The sequence below is a fragment of the Lampris incognitus genome, chromosome 12 (assembly GCF_029633865.1).
Source record: "Lampris incognitus isolate fLamInc1 chromosome 12, fLamInc1.hap2, whole genome shotgun sequence".
In the NCBI taxonomy this organism is placed as follows: Eukaryota; Metazoa; Chordata; class Actinopteri; order Lampriformes; family Lampridae; genus Lampris; species Lampris incognitus.
Genome location: NC_079222.1, coordinates 28,910,050 through 28,932,284, shown reverse-complemented (window position 1 = coordinate 28,932,284; position 22,235 = coordinate 28,910,050). Strand labels below are relative to the sequence as shown.

General features: G+C 43.3%; 1 protein-coding gene across 1 annotated transcript; it reads left to right on the top strand.

Annotated features, from left to right (window-relative positions):
- The first annotated feature begins 770 nt into the window (after positions 1–770).
- On the top strand, positions 771–18,201 carry rab11fip1b (RAB11 family interacting protein 1 (class I) b). The gene is made up of 4 exons (XM_056290441.1): positions 771–1,120; positions 15,015–15,457; positions 16,272–18,043; positions 18,145–18,201. The coding sequence occupies exons 1-4, from the start codon at positions 771–773 to the stop codon at positions 18,199–18,201; spliced, it is 2,622 nt and encodes an 873-aa protein (XP_056146416.1).
- Positions 18,202–22,235: the final 4,034 nt, after the last annotated feature.

Here is a 22,235-nt window from a genome sequence, read left to right as displayed (position 1 = left end):
TACAGGTGGTTTTACTGTTTTGGCTGATCGGTGTATGATTCTACCTAATTTTCATCTGAAATAATTGTAGATGAAAAAGAAACAATAGTGAATCTGAACAAATGCACTGCTGAAACAGGATCCGTCCAAATCAAGCAGGACCCTTGCCTGAACTACGTCTGTCACGGGGCTGTCAGGTAATAAAGGCCACGTACAGACCGGTTCACTCCACTTGCTGCTTTCCACCAGAACGTCCCTTCAGCAAATGAGGTGATGAGCGTTTACATGAGGAAGTAAGCCAAGCAGGGCTCGCTTCACAGCACGGAGGATGGCTTTAATCTGCCAGTCAGCAAATCAACCCATCCCATCATTTCTTAGCATGATCGTGACAAATATGGCGAAATGAAAGTGCTTATACGTCATTACCGAGCAGAAACCCGCTGACCAGGGTCAAGTAGCGGATGAGGCTAAACGCCAGGAAGCCAGCGTGCAGGGGCACACACATGATGCGAAGCTATAGCAGTGAAGGTGACTTGCCCAAGAGACTTGAGAGTTTTCAGAAGCCATGCAGCCTCCTAATCCGGGGGCGTGTCTGACGCCCTCCCTCCCTCCCTCCCTCCCTCCCGGTGTAGCCACGCCTGATCAGCTGGTTCCTCAGCTATGCGCGCCGCTCCTCCGAGATAAAGCGCCTTTGTCGCGTCTGTTCAACTCCATGGCGAGCTTGGACTCGGACGGAGTCACGTCGACCGCCGCCTCTCTGACGCCCACTCTCAGTGCCGAAGCCTAACATCATGTATTTAGCCGCGCAGAGCCAGGACTGGTTCCCCACGAGCGTCCAGGTGACGGCGCTTCAAGCGCGAGGCCTCAGGATAAAGGGCAAAAACGGCACCAACGACGCGTACGCGATGATGCAGGTGGCCAAGGATAAATACTGCACCTCGGTGGCGGAGAAAAGCGTGGCGCCCGTGTGGAGGGAGGAGGCCACTTTCGACCTGCCGCCGTCCCACCGGGGAGACGCGGAGCGGTGCACGCTGCGCGTTCACGTCATGCACCGGGCGCTCGTGGGCCCCGACAAGCTCCTCGGGCAAGCCGCCGTTCACCTGCTGGAGCTCGACCGAGTTAAATCCGCCGGCAAGTCGGAGTAAGTGTTACTAACGGACGGACACACAACACGACCCACATGTACCTGCAAATGTGCGATGAGCAAGTCAATGCTCACAGCTGAATACAGAGATAATAATATCCTCCTCTGTCAAAGCGAGAGTAAATAGACTTATTTATATATATATATATATCATGAAGAGTGACACATTAGAAAAAGTACACAACAAACACGATTCTAACGTAAAATTCTCGTCTTGGCTACAATACACCAGAACAGTTCGTTTATCACCACTGCCTGACTGAGCCAGTCGTAGGCTGATGATATTCCAGCCCCAAATCCCATTCCCAAAAAATTAAATAAATAAATAAATAAATAAATACATAAATGAATGAATGAATAAATAATAATATGCAATGATTACAGATTGGGAATTTTTGTTGGTGCTGTAAAAAGTATGATGATAAAAGTGTTTTTGTTGTAGGAATTTTGCCTTCATCCAAGAGATATGCAATAGACAGTGGAATTTGAAGATAAATATACAGGATTAAATGTCGTTATTCTGTGCATCATTTTAATGGCTGGGAGGTGGAGATGGGTTTCTACCGTTAGATTTGTTAACCCCCCCCCCCCCCACACACACACACACACAGAGTTGTGTATCACACGCATGTTGGCTTCATGTCGGCGAGGCTGGACCACGAGTGATGTCTTACTGGTTCTTTGCAGCTTTGCTGAAGTTTGATTGTGTATCAGCTCTAAATGGCACATGACTTATTTAGTGAAAGAAAAACAAAAGCAAGAATTCAACCTGTTGCCCTGGTCAAAATGAAATTCCAGCAAAGAGCTGCAGAAAGGTTTATGAGCCCAGACGGTGGACTTGGTCCCTGAGGCATGGAGCACATTTGGCATGCAGATAGACACAAATAATCAAGCGTCAATAAAAACGACTTTTCGTTGCGTTGCATTCTATGAACAAAAAATGCTGATGTAAATAATTCAGCTTAACATTTTCCATCTTTAATGTGCAAAAAAAAAAAAGAAAAGAAAGAGCTGTGATTCCTCTTTAACATGTTGGTTGTGACCGTACAAGTCCTGCGGACGGCTGCTGTGATGCCCAGCGTTTCTTCTCGTGAGAGATAACAAAACTTTCCTGCTGCTTTGGGCCATTTCACCACTTCCGTAGCCCTGGAAAATGTTTACACACACACACACACACAGAGGAAGAGAGAGAGACAGAAAGAATGCTAGAAAGAGAGAGCGAGAGAGGGAGAGAATGATAGAGAGAGAGACAATGATAGAGAAAGACAATGATAGAGAGAGAGACAATGATAGAAAGAGAGAGAGAATGATAGAGAGACAATGATAGAAAGAGAGAGAATGATAGAGAGACGATGATAGAAAGAGAGAATGATAGCGAGACAATGATAGAGAGAGACACAATGATAGAAAGAGAGAGAATGATAGAGAGAGACAATGATAGAAAGAGAGAGAATGATAGAGAGACAATGATAGAAAGAGAGAATGATAGCGAGACAATGATAGAGAGAGACACAATGATAGAAAGAGAGAGAATGATAGAGAGAGACAATGATAGAAAGAGGGACAATGATAGAGAATGATAGCGAGAGACAATGATAGAAAGAGAGACAATGATAGAGAGAGAATGATAGAGAAAGACAATGATAGAAAGAGAGAGACAATGATAGACAGACAATGATAGAGAGACAATGACAGAAAGAGAGACAATGATAGAGAGACAATGATAGAAAGAGAGAGAGAATGATAGAGAGACAATGATAGAAAGAGAGAGAGAATGATAGAGAGAATGATAGTGAGAGACAATGATAGAAAGAGAGAGACAATGATAGAGAGAGAATGATAGAGACAATGATAGAAAGAGAGACAATGATAGACAGACAATGATAAAGAGAGAGACAATGACAGAAAGAGAGAGAATGATAGAGAGAGACAATGATAGAAAGAGAGAGAGAATGATAGACAATGATAGAAAGAGAGAGACAATGATAGAGAGACAATGATAGAGAGAGACAATGATAGAAAGAGAGAGAATGATAGAGAGCGAGACAATGATAGAGAGAGAGAATGATAGAGAGAATGATAGAGAGAGACAATGATAGAAAGAGAGAGAGAATGATATAGAGAGAGAGAAAGAGAGAGAGAATGATAGAGAGAGAGAGAATGATAGAGAGAATGATAGAGAGACACTGATAGAAAGAGAGAGAGAATGATAGAGAGAGAGAATGATAGAGAGCGAATGATAGAGAGAGAGAGAATGATAGAGAGAGAGAGAATGATAGAGAGAGAGAGAGAATGATAGAGAATGATAGAGAGACAATGATAAAAAGAGAGAGAGAATGATAGAGAGAGAGAATGATAGAGAGAGAATGATAGAAAGAGAGAGAATAATAGAGAGAGAGAGAATGATAGAGAGACAATGATAGAAAGAGAGAGAGAATGATAGAGAGAGAGAATGATAGAGAGAGAGAGAATGATAGAGAGAATGATAGTTTTTTAAGTTTAAACAACTTTATTTTATATGAAACAAACCTTCAGCAATGAAAACGATAGAAAGCGAGAGGGAGAGAGAGTGATAGAGAGACAGTGATAGAGAGAGGGGGAGGGGGAGAGAGAATGGGCGAGAGAAAGAGAGAGAGAGGGAGAGAATGGTAGGGATTTTTTTTTATTTTAAACAACTTTGTTTTATATAAAACAAAACTTCAACTATGACGACGATAGAGAGGGCGAGAGAATGATAGGGAGAGAGAGGGAGAGAGAATGACAGCGAGATAAAGAATGATCGAGAGAATGATAGAAAGAGAGAGAGATCGACGGGGGAGAGAGAATGATATATATAGAGAGAATGATAGAGAGAGAGAGAGAGAGAGAGAGAGAGAGAGAGAGAGAGAGAGAGAGGAGAGAGAGAGAGAGAGAGAGAGAGAGAGAGAGAGAGAGAGAGAGAGAGAGAGAGAGAGAGAGAGAGAGAGTTTTGTGAGTTATAATGGTAAGTATGCCAGGTTTTAAAGTTAAACGTTATTTCATGACAGGACATACCAGCAAATGCTAACTGGAAAGACTGAGGAACTTCGGCAATGGTTTTCTTTTCTTGGTGGCGTTACCACTTTTAGATCTGGCAACCCGTAATTACGCTGTAAAGACAGAATCCATCTGGCAAGAAAATCCAAGAAAACCGACGCACTCTCACAATATAGCCCAGAGAGAATTGTTAGAGTAACTGCAATGACATTTAAGATATACCACTATAGATGAACAGCAGATTATCCTGCTTTAAGTAAAGAAACCAAATAAAATGTGAATTCACTTTGGGGGCGCCCGGGTGGCATGGCGGTCTATTCCGTTGCTTACCAACGTGGGGATCGCCGGTTCGAATCCCTGTGTTGCCCCCGGCTTGGTCGGGCATCCCTGCGGACACAATTGGCCGTGTCTGTGGGTGAGAAGCCGGATGTGGGTGTGTGTCCTGGTCGCTGCCCTAGCGCCCCCTCTGGTCGGTCGGGGCGCCCGTTCGGGGGTGAGAACTGCGGGGAATAGCGTGCGTGATCCTGCCATGCGCTACGTCCCCCTGGTGAAACTCCTCACTGTCCGGTGAAAAGAAGCGGCTGGCGACTCCACGTGTATCGGGGGATGCATGTGGTAGTCTGCAGCCCTCCCCGCATCGGCAGAGGAGGTGGCGCAGCGACCGGGACGGCTCGGAGGAGTGGGGTAGTTGGCCAAGTACAGTTGGGGAGGAAAAAAGAAGGGGGGTGGGGTGTAAATTCACTTCATTCCTTTATAGGGCAACACGACAAGGAATAGTATGTAACCTGGTATCGTGCTTTTTCATGCTCGTAGTCAGGACAATTAATCTATTGAATCGTGTCCCGGAGCACGATTGTACGACTTTTCTCACGCGACACAGGAGCAATGGCGTTTTTCACTCGGTCTCTTCAAGATCTACCCAAACTCACGGTTAATGACGTTAGTCTCATTATCCAAGAAGCATGCCATACGTCAGTTACCAAAAAGAGAAGGGCTTCAAACTTGGGGTTTCAAGCTACTTCCACGATAGCTATAATGTTAGCACCTTGCATGTATTTGTATAAGTAGCCAATGCTAGCTGGGTGATAAGTTACTGCTAGCGTTGTGTTTCTATGTCAGCCACGGTTACAATTTTCCTGACGTCATTGTCGGTCTCAGTTTCAAACAAGGTTTCATCAGGAGATCTCTCCATCAGGGGTGAGTGCTGTAGATCTATGAGCTAGAGCCGAAAGCCTCACAGCCTGGGCGTGAGGGAAGTTATCCTGCAGGTTCAGTGCAGACTGGTTCACGAGACAGGAACCCGTCTCTTTCAAACAGGAACCTGTCTCTTTCGAACAATAGATATAGGTCCCTGTTTGAACCTGAGACAGGTTCGAACAAGGACCTGTCTCTTTCGAACTTGTCTCATGAAAAAAACAAAAAACAAAACAAAACAAAGTTTGTTACTTCCGGGCGGTAAAGCATCTTATGATGCAGTCGGGTTAATATTGGACCGAATTAATGTCCGGGGCAGTTCCTCAGAGCATCAAATATTGCCACGGATGGGTTTACACTGAAGGTAGTTGAAAGCCCGGTGTGTCGCCTACAGACGCTAAGGGTTGTGTGTCAGTATCAGACACCGAGAGGCCTGACAAAGCGTCAATATTTAATGACCTGGGGAATGAGAACGGATTTCTGCATATTTGTCACACCTTATTGTTTCAGACCTTCATGCAAATTTTATCATAAGACAAAGAGAACCCGAGTGAACACAAACTTCCGTTTTTAAATAATTGTTTATTTATTCGAGGAAAAAAAATCCAACACCAACTTTCCCTGTGTTAAAAATGAATTGCCCCCTTAGTTGCTTGATCAACCAATAAAACCAAATGTAATTGATGATTGGATTCAATTATAGGATACAGCCAGGCTTGATGGCTGCCAGCTCTGTTGAATATAAACATGACTTATATAGAACCTTACCATAAATATGAAGCAGGCTACAAGGTCTCAACATGTAGCACACTATGCTGCCATCAAAAAAAAAAGAAGAAGTAAATTCCAGAAGATCTATCCATCCATCATCCTTATCATGCTCTCGGGGTCACGGAATTCCAGGAGACAAGAGAAAAAAAATGTTAAGATATATCAGTCTGGAAAGGGTTGCAAAGGCATTTCTAAGGCCCCGAGATGCCAGAAAACCACAGTGAGAGCCATTGTCGCCAAATGGAGAAAATGTGGAACTGTGGTGAATCATGCGCCCTACCAAAATTCCTCCAAGGGCACAGTAACGACTCATCCAGAAAGTAAAAAAAAAACAACAAAAAAACCCCACAAAAAAACCCCAGGACAACAGCTAAAGAACTGCAGGCCTCTCGAGCCTCAGCGAAGCTCATCATTCATGATTCAACAATGAGGAAGCAACTGGGCAAAAATGGAATTCATGGGAAAGTTGCAAGGTACAAACCACTGCTAACAAAGAGAAACATTAGTGCTCATCTCACATTTACAAAAAAAGCACATTGACGACCCCCAAGTCTTTTGGAATAATGTCCTGTGGACAAACAAGTCAGAAGTGGAGCTTTTTGGAAGACACGGGTCCCGCTATGTCTGCCGTAAAGCAAACACCGCATTTCACCGTAAGAACAATCGAACATGGTGGTGGTAGTGTGATGGTGTGGAGATGCTTTGCTACCTTAGGGCCTGGAAGAGGGACCATGAATTCTGCTGTCTACCAGAAAGTTCTGAAGGAGAACGTCCAGTCATCGGTCTGTGATCTGAAGCTGAAGTGTAACAGAGTTCTGCAGCAGGACAATGATCCAAAGCACAAGAGTAAGCTCCCTCGGAATGGCTCAAAAGAAACAAAGCTAAGGTTCCAAGAGATTTGTTTGGGACAAAGCTTGGAAAACGGATGTCGCTCTTTACCAGGGAGGCTGAGCAATGGGATGCCCTGATAATTATATTTGGTAGCAAATAAAAGTTAAGCAAAAACATATAAGTCAAAATGGTAATATTCTGTTTATCGCTAAACTGTTTCCTTAATTGCATAAATGTAAACATTGGCGTATAGTTGAGTTTCACTGTGTAGCCAACAGGAACACAATCAGAATATTTGTTGGTTTATCATGAACGATATCCTGGGTGGTATAAAGTATTCAACGCCCTCAACAGTCATCACTAATTTCTGGAATCTAAAAGATATTCACACATCTGTTCCTGAACAATATTATTTTTGTGAACCCATAAGATCTAACAGCATGTTCCCAAAGCCAAAATAAGTTGCTTCACTGACTTTTTTTTAATAAATTGAAAACTAAAATATAGTGCTTGCATAAGTATCAAACACCCACATATCAATACTTTGTAGAGTACCCTTTTGCTGCAATAACAGCCGTGATTCTCTTGGGGTAAGTATATACAAGCTTTGCACATTCTTATGGAGTAATTTTTGCCCATTCGTCTTGGCAGAATTTGTGCAGGTCTTGCAGGTTGGTGGGATGGCTCCTGTGGACTGCAATTTTCCGTCTGTGCCACAAATTTTCACTGGGGTCGAGGTCCGGACTTTGACTTGGCCACTCCGAAACATTTACCTTTTAGTTGCTGAGCCATGCCATTGTTGTTTTAGCCTTGTGCTTAGGATCACTGTCCTGCTGGAAGGTGAATCTTCTCCCAAACTTCTGTTTTATGGCAGACTGCAACAGGTTTTCTTCCAATATTTCCCTGTATTTAGCTCCACCCAGCCTTCCTTCAATTTGAACAAGGTTCCCAGTACCTGCAGATGAAAAGCAACCCCTCCCCATAGCCGCCATGCTTCACTGTAGGGAGGGTGTTTTTTAGGACATGAGCAGTGTTAGTTTTGTGCCACACATAACGCTTTGAGTTTTTGCCAAAAAGCTAAATTTTCATCTCATTGACCATAAAACCTTTACCCCATCCTAACCGGGTCTCTCTCGTGCTCAGTAGCAAACTCCAAGCATGCTTTTATATGCATAGTTTTGAGCAACGGCTTCTTTCTTGCCACCCTCCCATACAGGCCAGATTTATGGAGAGCCCGTGATATGGTTGACTCCTGCACATTTACTCCAGTTTCAACCACTGACCTCTAGAGCTCCTTCAAAGTGATTGCACTATCATCTGTGGCTTTCTTCACCCGCCCACATCTTGCTCGGACACTTAGCTTTGCGGGATGGCCTGTCCTACAAAGCATCTGGGTGGTGTGATCCAGCTTCCACTTTCTGACAATGGATCCAACAGTGTTCTGTGGGACATCCAAACACTTGGATATTGTTTTGTCTCCCTTTCCTGCCTTCTGCATTTTAATCACTTTGTCTCTTACTTCAGTATTATGCTTCTTTATCTTCATTTTCCGATGGAGTTCACAGCCGGCTAATTAACTTTACACAGAGTGCTTTTTATACCCATAAATGAGACCGTTACTTTAATAACTTACAGGTGCCCACTAATTATGTCATGTTGTGTTTACCTGAGTTTGTTTTAGGAATAATTTGTCATTTGTGTAAACATGGAGCTTTCAGAGCACAAGGGGTTGAATACTTATGCAAGCACTATATTTTAGTTTTTAATTTATGTACAAAAAGTCAGCAAAACATAACTTATTTTGGCTTTGGGAACATGCTGTTAGAACTTATGAGCTCACAAAAATAATATTGTTCAGGAACAGATGTGTGAGTATCTTTTATAATGCAGAAATTATTGATGACTTTCAAAGGGATTGAACACTTTTGCAAGGCACTGTAGCTCATCAGAGCCTACTACCCACTAGTGCCTAAGCTTAGTAAAGGCCAGCGTTATCAAATTCAAATGTTGGCTGATTAATACTTACCCTTTTCATCTATCCACCATCTTCCCACAATGACTGATATGGTCATCTGTCTTTCAAAACCTCCGGCAGTAGTTGCAGACTTATTTTGCACAAATTCTGCCTTATGTGTAAAATCTTGACCAGCCAATTGTTGTAACATTTTGTGGTATAAGATGAAGATGAGGAGACCTGAGCAGCATCAGAACATATAAACTGCCACAGTAACTTATCTGGACTCACTCTTATCTCTGCGTTTGGAACAGAAAATTCTGGTCTTGTGTGCATTTTGGGGGTTAAGATATCTATCTCGCCAATTCCTGGAATACTTTTCTGCAGTATGTAGGAGTTGTTATACTGCACAAAACATTAATTGTGAGTCAAGATTCGGTCTGTATAATGTTGCTGAAAGTTGTTTGCAGTCTGTGGTACATGAAGCCAGTTAATTTGCTGTAGTTCTTAGCTGCCTGGTTTGCAGGATGGGAATTAGGAACATATCTTTGCCTGTTCTAGCATTTTTAGCATTGTTGTACTGGGAGTATGATGCCAAATGATAAAGAACTCAGAGAGAGAGAGAGAGAGAGAGAGAGAGAGAGAGAGAGAGAGAGAGAGAGATGGAGAGAGAGAGAGAGATTAGAAACCTTGATCCTACGGTCTCCAGACAGTCCATAGAGGAAGAGGGGGGAGGAGAGCGAGAGAGAGAGCGAGATTAGAAACCTTGATCCTATGGTCTCCAGACAGTTCATAAAGGCAGAGAAGGGAGAGGGGAGAGAGAGAGAGAGAGAGAGAGAGAGAGAGAGAGAGAGAGAGAGAGAGAGAGAGAGAGAGAGAGAGAGAGAGAGAGAGAGAGAGAGAGAGAGAGAGCGAGAGAGCGTGTGTGTGTTTTCTTTTCTCCTTTTCAGGTTCACTCTTGTCAATTTAAACGGGTCATTTACTTCGGGCTAGCTGGGCTGACACTCACAGTGCTTTGGTCTCGCTCTTTAAACCCAGAAGGTTTTGGTCGAGTTGTTTCAGGTGTTTGAAACCTTCTGCTCATCGATGGGAAGTCCTGCACACGACTGAGGCCTCCACACCGTGGAGCCAATCGGTGTTATTAATCAACAAAGTGCCATTGTCAGTAAATTCCATATTTGGGATGCACACACACACACACACACACACACACACACACACACACACACACACACACACACACACACACACACACACACACACACACACACACACACACAGATGCACACACACACTTGCAAAAAGTCAAACTCAGCTGTGTGTTGTGATAAGGAAGGCTTGAGTCAGGGCTTTGTCTTATCGGCCATTCAGGCTGTCACAGGAAATGGTTATTGAACAAGAGGGGTGAGTATATCCAAAATACCAAAGACTGAGTCATGCAGTGTCCTCCTCTGGATCTGTTTATTTACAGCAGCAGAATGGCCCCCTCATAATGTCCTTAGAGGCGTGCAAGACTGTTGAGTTCGTGCAGACATTGTTAACTCCAAATCAGGTGTTAATTGCCCTTCTTGTCATGTACTTAATACCTCCTCCATCTCACTCCTGATGCTTTAGTAATTTCTCTTCTGTATGAGCAGTGGTGGCCGTTTCTGTTTCCCATTGCCAAGTTAAACAGGATGTTCATCACTTATTGTTGTTATGTGCTTCAGTGGTTTATGCAGGGATACCATATCAATAAAGCAATGTTAGACAATTGATTCTCTAAAAAACAATAAATTTATCTTCATGTCATGTCTATTGCCAAGCCATATTGGAAGTGAGGCATAACTGAATAGTAATTGAATAGCTATACAATTGGCCACTCCTTAGACACGGTAGCTGTTCAAAGTTTTGGATGAATTAAGTCAAGTTAATTTTATTTGTATATCCCAATTGTGGCGGCACGGTGGCGCAGTGGTTAGCGCGGTCGCCTCACTGCAAGAAGGACCTGGGTTCGAGTCCCGGGGTACTCCAACCTTGGGGGTCGTCCCAGTTCGTCCTCTGTGTGGAGTTCGTATGTTCTCCCCGTGTCTGCTTGGGTTTCCTCCGGGGGCTCCGGTTTCCTCCCACAGTCCAAAGACATGTAGGCTCCAGCATCCCCGCGACCCTGAGAGCAGGATAAGCGGTTCGGATGATGGATGGATGGATGGATGGATGGATGGATGGAGCCCATACTGTGGGCCTACTTTGGTTATATAGATGTATTTGTTCATCGTAGTTGCAAAATTTAGCTGCTAGCTGAACAACTTCCAAGAACACATATTTAGTTTTTAGTGGGTCTATGTCAGACAGGAGGGGGACTGAGTATGAATGGCACAACTAAATTGGGTCTACATATTTGATTCAATTGCTTCTAAGTCCTAGGCATTGCCAAAACACACAGAAATGCATACATAGGGCGTCCAGGTGGCACGGCGGTCTGTTCCATTGCCTACCAACATGGGGATCGCCGGTTCGAATCCCCGTTACCTCCGGCTTGGTCGGGCGTCCCTACAGACACAATTGGCCGTGTCTACGGGTGGGAAGCCGGATGTGAATGTGTCCTGGTTGCTGCCCTAGCGCCCCCTCTGGTAGGTTGGGGCAGCTGTTCAGGGGGGAGGGGTAACTGAGGGGGAATAGCATGATCCTCCCACGCGCTACGTCCCCCCTGGTGAAACTCCTCTCCGTCAGGTGAAAAGAAGCGGCTGGCAACTCCACATGTATCGGAGGAGGAATGTAGCAGTCTGCAGCCCTCGCCGGATCGGCAGAGGGGGTGGAGCAGCGACCGGGACGGCTCGAAAGAGTGGGGTAATTGGGGAGAAAAGGGGGGTGAGGGGGGGAGAAAACCAGTACACAAAAGCACGTACAAACATTAAGGAAATAGCTTATCATATTTTCTCCCTGTTTACCATGGCCGGGTTAACTTACCAGGGGGCCCCGGGGCACGCATGTCCATTGCCCCCCCCCCCCCATCGGATAGGCTATGCAAACAATACTAAACATTGTTAAATGTAAAACTAATGCAAATAGCCAACATGGTAATCGACGCTATAACACAATACACCTGACCTTTTGGGGCCCCTCATGGTCTGGGGCCCTGGGGCACTCGCCCGGCATGCTCAGTCCGTAATCTAGCCTTGCTGTTTACATTGTCACGTGAAGATGTGCAGGGTCATCTCCGAACTTATTCCTATAGCATACCGTCATGCTGACGTCACATGATGTTGCATTGCATGGCTAAATTCTTTAAGTTTTTTTTTCTGTAGTAGAAAACCTCGCAACTGGAAAGATTAGTTGTGATGCTGCTTTACTCGTACCTGCCTTCTAAGGCTGTTTGTGTGACCCCAGTTTTTATTATAGTGTTTACGACAAAGTTCGTAACTTGTTTCTTATTAGAGGAACGTCCAGTTTCCCTGGAGATAAGAAGCTCCTGCCAAAGCATTTTTATGTTGTTTTAACCTGCCAAAGTGTCAAGAGATACATACACATGACCCCTCCCCCCCCACACACACACACACTGCCCCTTCCTTCCAAAATTCCAAACTACAGCCACAATGTGTTGCTCAGCCATGTGGGTGATGAACCTGTGACCTAGAGTTTGCTTCATAGACACGTTTTGTGCTGACTAATTTTTTTCATTTACTTTCCTCAGGATTTCGAGACCTGTCTCACAGACACAATACAGAGAGAGCGAAAACTTAGATGTGCAGAGTTCATGGTCATAATCCGTTGCCATAATATTCAGCTCCATCTTCTTTGAATTTCAGTTCAAAACGAAATTAAGCGAGTTACATATTTCTCAGTTATAAACTGCGATTTAACGATTGATATTTTCATTAGCTTATATTCCGTCCTGTATTCACTGCAAATGTAGTATGTGAAGAAAGGCATGTTGGCTGAGTGAATGTGCAGTCCAAATCACTGGAGGAACATGTATTCAGCAGTGTGCAAAATAAAAACACAATGGGATCGCAATTAAACATACTGCATTAATCAGGGATCAGGAACACTTTTATTTGTCATTTCACTTCATGTACATGAAATGAAACGAAATATCGCTTCCCCCAGCCCACAGCAGTGCAACACAAAGACAAAGACACATATCCAAAAACTACAAGAACACATATATCCAAACTAAGAACACTTATTTCCAAATTAAGAACAAATATATCCAAACTAAGAACACATATATATCCAAACTAAGAACAGATATATCCAAACTAAGAACACATATGTCCAAACCAAATACATGTATCAAAACTAAGAACACATATATCCAAACTAAGAACAGATATATCCAAACTAAGAACACTTATTTCCAAACTAAGAACACTTATTTCCAAACTAAGAACACTTATTTCCAAACTAAGAACAGATATATCCAAACTAAGAACACATATGTCCAAACCAAATACATGTACCCAAACTAAGAACACATGTATCCAAACTAACACATAGTATATCCAAACTAACACATAGTATATCCAAACTAAGAACACATATATCCAAACTAAGAACACATATATCCAAACTAAACACATATATCCAAACTTAACACATATGTCCAAACTAAGCAACAAAGAAATCACTGTCCAAGAGAACGAACGCCAGGATGACTGTCAGAACTGCCAGTCTACATGGGCTAGCAGTTAGATTAGCCAGTTAGCTTAGTCAGCGCCAGATCTAACAGCCATCAAACGAAGACACAAACTTAGATACAGACGTGGACACAGACACTAAAGGATTTGGCCAGTGTATCCCCCCCCCCCTACTGTCCGACATGGTCTATGTTCTATTAGAAGAAGTTTGAAACCAACAATGAATTTCTGCTACTCACCAGCAGCCACATTGTAGCCAATATCAGAGACACAGTCATTATGCAAGCCATTCAACTCTTTTAGTCCAGCAAGACTAGGTCAAAACCTAGTATATGGCTGGACTGCGTATGGTCAGTGTTTGAAATTGTGGTCAGTTTGTTAGAGGGATAGTCAGTGGTAGTGTCTATAATGTGAATACCTGGATATTAAATGTTCATCTGCAATTTTCTGTAGAGGTCCCAGTAATATTTGTTGTTAAAAGTGTACTGAAGTAGCATATCACATGACATGGTTAAGCTACGTTCAAGGAAAAAAAAAAGGCTATAAATGCAGTTGCAAAAACAATACTTTCTACTCATATCATGGGGTTTTTAATTTGAAAGATAACTAAATGTAATTGTAAGTATACCTATTCTAATTATCTGTTAACCCCCCCTCCTCTTTCATCTGTTTCAATCAGCGGATGTCTCTAATTTTTCTAAGACTCACGCTGTATTGACATGGGAATTCACAAAGAGTTGATTGCGGCTGCTGATAGCACCATGAATTGCGAATCACTTGCAACTGCTATCTGCCCCATCTCAAGATTCACAAAAGATATTGTACAAATTATATTACAGTGCAAACAGGCCCATAAAGTTTAGCAGCTGAGTGCAATTTGCCCTTGTTTTGCATCTGATTGCAATTATCTGTGTGGCAAAGTGTAAATGGTGGCTTTGCACCAAGAACACAGAAGACAGGTCCAATGTCATCCATGATGTCATCAAGTATAGCAAGAATTGTCTGAACTGGCAACCTGTATCTGTGAATGATTTCGGCCTCAGTCAGGCCTGCCCACAGAAATGTCCGGGCCCCAGAAAAGGTTCAGTGAACAGGACACCCCCAAAATCTGCTTTACTCATATCAATGCATGCACATGCCCTCTCTCTTTCTCTCTCTGCTACTAAACACATACATGTAAACTAAGCGAGACTACTTAAACCTTTTTTTTTAGGGAGTTGTTCCTTATCTGATGCGAGGGTCTAAGGACAGAATGTTGTGCTGCTGTAAAGCCCCCTGAGGCAAATTTGTAATTTGTGATACTGGGCTATACAAATAAGATTGACTTGACTTGACTTGACAACACTGATGCAAGCAGTTAATGGCAGCTGCAGTGTATTCTTTGTGAAGTACTCTGCAAAAAAAAACAAAAAAAAAACACAAAAACCTTGTAATTATGGTTGCACTTTGTTGATTATGTATCCAACAGGATGAGGCAGGAAAAACATTAATATTATTTGTTTTTCCACAGATGGTTTAAGTTGCTGAGCAAAGCTGGCAAGCCAGACAAAGACAGAGGGGAAGTGCTTTTGGACATCCAGTTCATGAGGAACAACATGACTGCCAGCATGTTTGACCTATCCGCTGCCGGAAAACCCCGATCTCGCCTGGGCAAATTCAAAGACAGAGTTCGTGGCAAAAAGAAAGAGGGCCTCTCTGACACGACTTCCGTTGTGTTGCCAACATTGTCACAGGTTTTGACAGACAGCGAGGATGAGAGAGATCGGGATGGGTATTGTGAGGGCATTGCCGAAAAGGAAGAGAAGAAAAAGCACAAGCTGAAGAATTTGTTTTCTCCTAAGTCTAACCTGCAGCGCAACATGTCTCAGTCGATGTCTGTTCTCGGCTCGCTGCCTCAGAAGAATTCTCTTAGCAGCAGCCACGTCTCTGGTCTCAATGCAGAGCCCACTGAAGGTCAGTAGAAACGCTTTGTTAAACTCACCCTCACCCTTTTGCTTTTTGAATATCATTGTCTTTTTCTAATCTTTATGAAAAATATTTCCAAGAAAATGAGACGCTCTTTCTAATTATTGTAAAGTTTCACTTTCTTTAGCCTTCAGGTTTCTTTTACCTCGAAGGAAACACAAAGAAGGTTGAATCAGTTAATCCGGATACAACGTTTATTGACAGATACGTTTCATCACTCAACTAAGTGACCTCTTCAGTCTAAACTGACTGCAGGTATCCCCACCCTTATAAACAATACAGTTGCATCACGGCCAAAATCAACGACCAGTTTCATGTGCAAATATGGGTGTGACCATTAGTTTCAATGGCCATGTGTACTATTCACAGAGGACTAGGGAATATTTGCAATCACAGCATTGTAAAATGGCGAGAGATGTACTCTTAGACCCCCCTCACCCCCCCCACCCCGGTTTAGGGATGGTCGTTCCCTCTTAGCATAGATGGCCTCTTTGACTCCCCGTTCAAACCAGCTTTCCTCCCTATGAAGGATGTGCACATCCTCATCCTTGAAAAAGCGGCCACTGGCCTGTAGATGGGTGTAGACTGGAGTCCTGGCCTGACATGTTGCAGTCAGTTTAGACTGAAGAGGTCACTTAGTTGAGTGATGAAACATATCTGTCAATAAACGTTGTATCCAGATGAGCTGATTCAACCCTCTTTGATTTTCTTACCTAGATTATTGAGCATGCATCAAGATACTCTAAGGAAACACTTTATTTATCTGAAATTGTACCTGTTTGCTCTCTTTTTTGCCTTCTAGTTAAAAAGAAGTTTAAACTGAAGCTACACAATCACTCAAGCAACTCAGACACCAGTAGTTCCCAAGGACTCTTCCATATTCTAGGGTACCCAAAACAGGGCCCCTCTCCAGCAGCAGAGCAAAGTAACTTGTGCATTAATGGAAGTCATATATATTGTGAGGAGCCCAGGCCTAGGAGCTCTACTTTCAGCTTACCCAGCGTGGACCATCCCTCCATGGAGGACATTCATAAAAGGCAAACTTTCGAGAGCTCTGCCACTTCATCTAATTCCTTTGGAGCGTTAGATCAACAATTAACATCAACAGAGGAAGAGGATGGCAGCAAGGCTGCGGATGTGAAGATTGTGCAGGAGGAAGAGATGGTTAAGATAACAGGGATGAGAACAGAGGAAAGGAGGATGAATATAGAGGAAGGAGAAGAAAGAAAAGGGCACAGAATGGCCGACGAGAAAAAGACAGTCAATAGTATTGGGGAGGAAAAAGGAATTGTCTGTGAAGAAATTGAGAAAAGATGGCAAAAGGAAGAGGAAAAACATGATTTTAAACATGAAAGGACAGGGACAGGAGAAGAAGAGATTAAAGGACAACATGAAAGGGCTAGGATAATGGTGAACAGAACTGTGGAACAAAGAAATAAAAGAGAGGAGGAAGAAGAAGAATCGAAATGGTTAGTGAAGGAACAGGGGAGACAAGAAAAACTAGAGAGGAGGAAAACTGAAGAGGAAGAGATGATTAAAAGAGAGGTACAAGAAAGGAATAGGATGCAGGAGGAGAGAGCTGAAGAAGAGAGAAAAAAGAGAAAAGCAAAAGAGGAAGAAGATAAGAGATTAGCACAAGAACAGATGGGACTAATAGAACTAGAAAGAGGGAGGATGGAGGACGAAGAAAAAGTAAAACGCGATGAACAGGAAAAGATTAGGATGGCTCAGGAGAGAGCTGAGGAAGAGATGAGAGAGCGAGTGAGAAAAGAGGAAGCGGAGCAGGTTATGAAAGAAGCGGAGGAAAGGGAGAGATTTACAGAGGAACAGAAGAGACTGGAAGAACAAGAACATAGAAGGGTTGAAAAAAATGAAAGAGATAAACAGAAATTTTCCAGGATGGAGGAAGAGAAGGCTGAGGTGCAGAAGAAAGAGAGAGAGAGAAAAGAAGAAGAGGAAAGTAAAAAATTATTGGAGGAACAGAGAAAACAGGAAGAACTAGAAAGGAAGGGGTTTGAGGAAGAAGAACAAAATAAAAGAGAGGAACGGGAAAGGATTAGGTTGGAAGAGAAAGCGGCTGAGGAACAGAGGAACAAGAGAAAACAGGAAGAAGAAAGAATTCGGAAGGAAGAAGAGGGACGTGAGAGATTGACATTGGAACAGAAGAGGCAGGAAGAGCTAGAAAGGAGGTGTATTGAAGAAGAGAAGTTTAGAAGAGAGGAAACAGAAAAGATCATGACAGAGAAAAGCAGAGCAGAGGAACAGAAGAAAAAAATAGAAGAGGAAAGGGAAAGATTAGCAGGGAGGCAGAGCAGACAGGAAGCACCAGGCTCACCGAGAAAATTGGAAGAACTACAAATAAAAAGAGAGGAGGAAGAAAGAGCTGGTAAATTTTGGAAAGAAGATAGAACAGAAAGAGTTGATGAAGAAGAAAGAATGAGGGAAGAAGAGCTTTTGAGAGGGGAAAGGGCAAAGAAATTGTCAAGAGAGGAGGAAGAGATATTAAAGGAGGGGAAATTGAGAAAACATATAGAGGAAAATGTAGAGAAAGGGGGGATGGAAAACGCCAGTAGAGTAGAGGAAGATGGATTAGCAAGAGAGAACGAACAAAGGCAATGCTTTGAAGAGAGAAAGATCAAAGAAGATATCAAAGAAGATGTGCAATGGGACAAAAGTTCAAGGGAGCAAGGAAAGAACAGATCGGGGGAACAGAGTACAAAAGAGAAATCTAACGTGGAAGAGATTAGATTTAACAAAGAAAATGGAAAAGGTCATGATCAAAGAGACAACGAGAGGAGCGATACGCCAGATAGAACAAAGTCAGCAGATAAAAGTCATTTAGATCCGAAAATAAAAGTGGTTGTAGGGAACAGTACTCCTTTTGCAGACATTATTTCTAGTCCATTGAAGGACATCTCTTCAAGTAATCCCTTTGAGGAAATTACCAGCTCACCCACTGGACCTCTCAGTACGACAGCCATAGTGTCAACTGCAAAGCCAAGGTTAGTCCTACACATCCCTACTCACACCCGACCAATACTTGCTCCAATTTTCCATTGACCTCCCTCCTGCTAACCCTACTTCCCCTGCCCTGTTTACCTTCCAACACAACCTCTACTCCCTCCGCTCAGCTTCTGTGTCCTCAAGTCTTCCTAATATACATGACTGTGCTACTCTTGATATTGACTGTGCAACTGCTACTCTAGGCCCAACCATATCCCTCAGAACTTGGCATTTTTTTTGCCAACTTGTCACTAAACCTGCTTGAGTAGTTCCCCGTGCCCATGGCTCGCTATGCTCTAAGAGAAGAGAGGGCTGGACTCTGAGCAGCTGAAAGGAAATGGTGCAAGTCAAGAAACAACATAATCAGACACGCTTATCCTCTTTTACTGCACACACAACCTTTCTTAAAACTGCCAACTACCGGCACAAGGTTTTCCGTGTGCCCAGCATGTGCAAGCTGTTTTCCACCTTTTAGATACGTCCCTCAACCCTCTCATCCTCCTCCCTCACTCCAACTGAGTTGGTCCACCACTTTCAGGAGAATTCGGCAGTCATCAGTGGCCAGTTCACTCCTCCGCCCTTGGTCTTGCCACCGTTCACTGGCCCTGAGACCACAACTGTGTCCTGCTTCCTTCTCTGAAACTGACTGTTTCAAAGCCTTTCTCGGCTCTCTCACTGTTGTAGCGGTGACTGCTCCATCCACACTCACACACACAAGATTATAACAGATCTTCCAAGGAGTGTGTAAACAGATTTGATTAAGTGACTAAGGGGCTGTTCAGGCCTGGCTTTGAAATGCATACTTGGCGATCTGATCTCAAATGGACAGCTCTAAATACAGGTCTGAATGCACACAATGCATCCTCAAGACGTCTTGAGACCTGATCACTCAGGGTGCATTCGGAGGTGGCCTGGGATGCATAGTATGTCCACATATGGAGTGTAGTCTGAACGCACATTTGTCCCTGTCCACATTGAAAGACCACCTATTCATCAGCATCAGTGGATGTACCTGGTCATGTGATCGTGGGATTCCTGGGGAGTCAACTGTACAATCAATGCTCTCAGCTGCACAGGAAAGAAAAAAAAACCCAATAAGTTTGCAGGACGGGAATGATGAAGTGAATTTATATTTTACTTTGAATATGCAATGTTGTCTTGACTCTGGAGTTTTGGCCACCCTTTGTTGTTTAGAATTCCCTCCTTTTTTGTTTGTTCTTCTTTCATCCACCACCAACAGTGTGTGTCACGTGTGAGTTACAGCAAAGAAAAGGATAAAACGAAAATGTCCAGAGAGCGACAATCTGCATGGACATCAAGCAGGACCAACAAAGGAGGGGATGGCTAGAATCTCAAATCAAAATGATTCAGTTGCATGATAAAGTATGTCCCTTACTGATAAGAATAACAGTGAGTGGGATTAAATCATTTTTTAACTTCAGTTGGACTAAGACAAGATGGGAGATATTTTTTTTTATGCGTTACAGACAGAACACAAGTAATCTTGCGACCTTGTCCACGATATCTGAACACTTCGAGAAGTATGTTTAACAACAGTGCACCAAATGTTTTGAGTGCGTTGGAAGGCCAAGAATGGAGCGGACGACCTTCTGTACCTACTGTTGGTATTTGGAATATTAACAGTTATTTGCAAGTGGCTTTTTGAGATGCATTTCAGAAATATCAAAATGCCAAAATGAACAGCAATCCATCTCACCTAGCTGCAATGTCTGAATATTGAATTATATGGTATTTGATGTATTCTATAATATGCAATCTTTTCATAACAATATGACTCACATAGAGAAATGTGCATTTTGTGTTAACGAGGCTTCTCAAATGATAGAGAGGTCATGATTAGAATCTAATTGAATCTAGTTCATTGACTAGTTCAACTGGATCAATTTTAGCATCAAACCAGTTATGATGTGAAAATTGACTGAAATCACAGAAAGTTGAATCTGTTCATCTTGACACAATGTTTATTGAGAGAAACGTTTCATCGCTCATCTAACCATTCCCAAACTCGCTGTGAATAGTACACATGCTCACAGCAATTTGCATAATTATGAAACCCATCGTTTTTTGTCGGTACGCCACTGCATTGTTTATAAGGGTGGAGATACCTGCAGTCAGTTGAGACCGAAGAGGTCACTTAGATGAGGGACGAAGCGTTTCTCTCTCAACAAACGTTGTGTCCAGATGAACTGATTCAGCTTTCTGTGATTTCCTTACCTGGATTATTCCGTATGCATGAAGAGAACTTTGCTGAAATTTACTCAGTCTCGTCCTACCAATGCAAAATAATGGGCAAGGCCAGGAACTCTCTTCTTCACCCTGAAAATGCTTTTCTATAAAGGTTGGATGTTGAAGTCACACTTGTGTGGTAGATTGGATGACAAAGCTGCGGCCAGTGTGACACCTGAACCACACCTGTAGCCATCACACAAAGACTTGAAATGATCTCTCTCCGGCCAGCGATACAACTGCCACAGTCACAGTCACACAGGTTCTCAGTTCGACTTCCTGTTAGAGTTATCTCCACTTCAGCACCAGTGATCCATGCATGCAGCCTGGGCTGGACGCGCTGCTCTGGTTGAGCGACCCGATTCAGACCCTGTGTTGCCGTCCTCCTCCGCTCTGCTGGGTTAGCTGTATTCTTGGGCCAGAACTCAGTTTCATCTCGACTGAGTCATCGCTGCCAGATGTCAACCCAACTCTCCAGCGACTCCTCTGCCATCTGGTACCGGGTGGTCTCAGCTCAACTCCTGACATCAGATGATGCCCCCTGCTGTTTCATCAGACAAACTTCATCGACAGACTGATGAAAGCATCTCTACTAAAGCTGACTGGCACTGGGTAATGGTGGAGGAGTGGGATTACTGTATTCATTGCATTACATTACAGTCATTTAGCCGACGCCTTTATCCAGAGCGACTTACAATAAGTGCTTTTGACTTGCTCCGTTGCGCCCCTCTTTAGACGACCTGGTGGTCCCGGGCTCCCCCCGGAGCCCCATGTCGATACCGAACTTAGTGCGGTATCGACAGTCTTCCCCGTTGTCTTTTCTGCCTTTGGTTCCTCAATAATACCAGCTCAGAGACTGCTGTTACCAGCTGCTGGTGATTAATTGATCTTGTTGATTATACTTGATATCGTTAGCCTAATATTTCTACTGTCTGCTCTTGCCGAAGTTCCTGTTTCCTTCAGTTGTTACAGTCATTTGTTTTCTCCATTTCTTATTTTTCTTATCTTTCCATTTACTCATTCATATTTATTCAATGAATTGCTCATTAAGATACCGTTGTAAATCGCGTGTATTTGACTTGATCTAGAATCGGGGTGATCAATGATTAGACAACTCATAAAGTTCAATTTATCTAATTAATCATAAAGGCCTAAGTGAGATAGGATCTGTTCTCTAAAGGAGGGGATGCCCCGCATTTTTTATTTTAAATTATAATCAATTAATCAATCGTCTCACTCTTCCAAATTCATGGAGAATCTGGTCCCAAAACGTTAGACTGTCTCACAGCACGAGCCCTTGATTCAATTCCCACATCCTTCCTCCAGTGTATCGTCCCTCCATCCTCTCTTATCCGACCAAGCGGGGACCACTGGGGTAAGAAGTTGACGCCGGTGCGTCTACTTAAGTGATTTAAGCTGCAGTTCCAACTGGGCCACAAGGTGGCTACCCCAGAAACTTGAAGCTTTTCATCTGGACACATTTAGTTGGAAAAACGTTTCATTACTCATCTAAGTG

What these genes read in the sequence shown, in the direction of transcription:
- rab11fip1b (XM_056290441.1), top strand. Translation starts at nt 771, where the DNA reads ATGTATTTAGCCGCGCAGAGCCAGGACTGGTTCCCCACGAGCGTCCAG. An exon ending in CAATGCAGAGCCCACTGAAG is followed by an intron (nt 15,458 to 16,271) that starts GTCAGTAGAAAC and finishes TTTGCCTTCTAG; the next exon opens with TTAAAAAGAAGTTTAAACTG. An exon ending in GGATGGAAAACGCCAGTAGA is followed by an intron (nt 18,044 to 18,144) that starts GTAGAGGAAGAT and finishes ATGGGACAAAAG; the next exon opens with TTCAAGGGAGCAAGGAAAGA.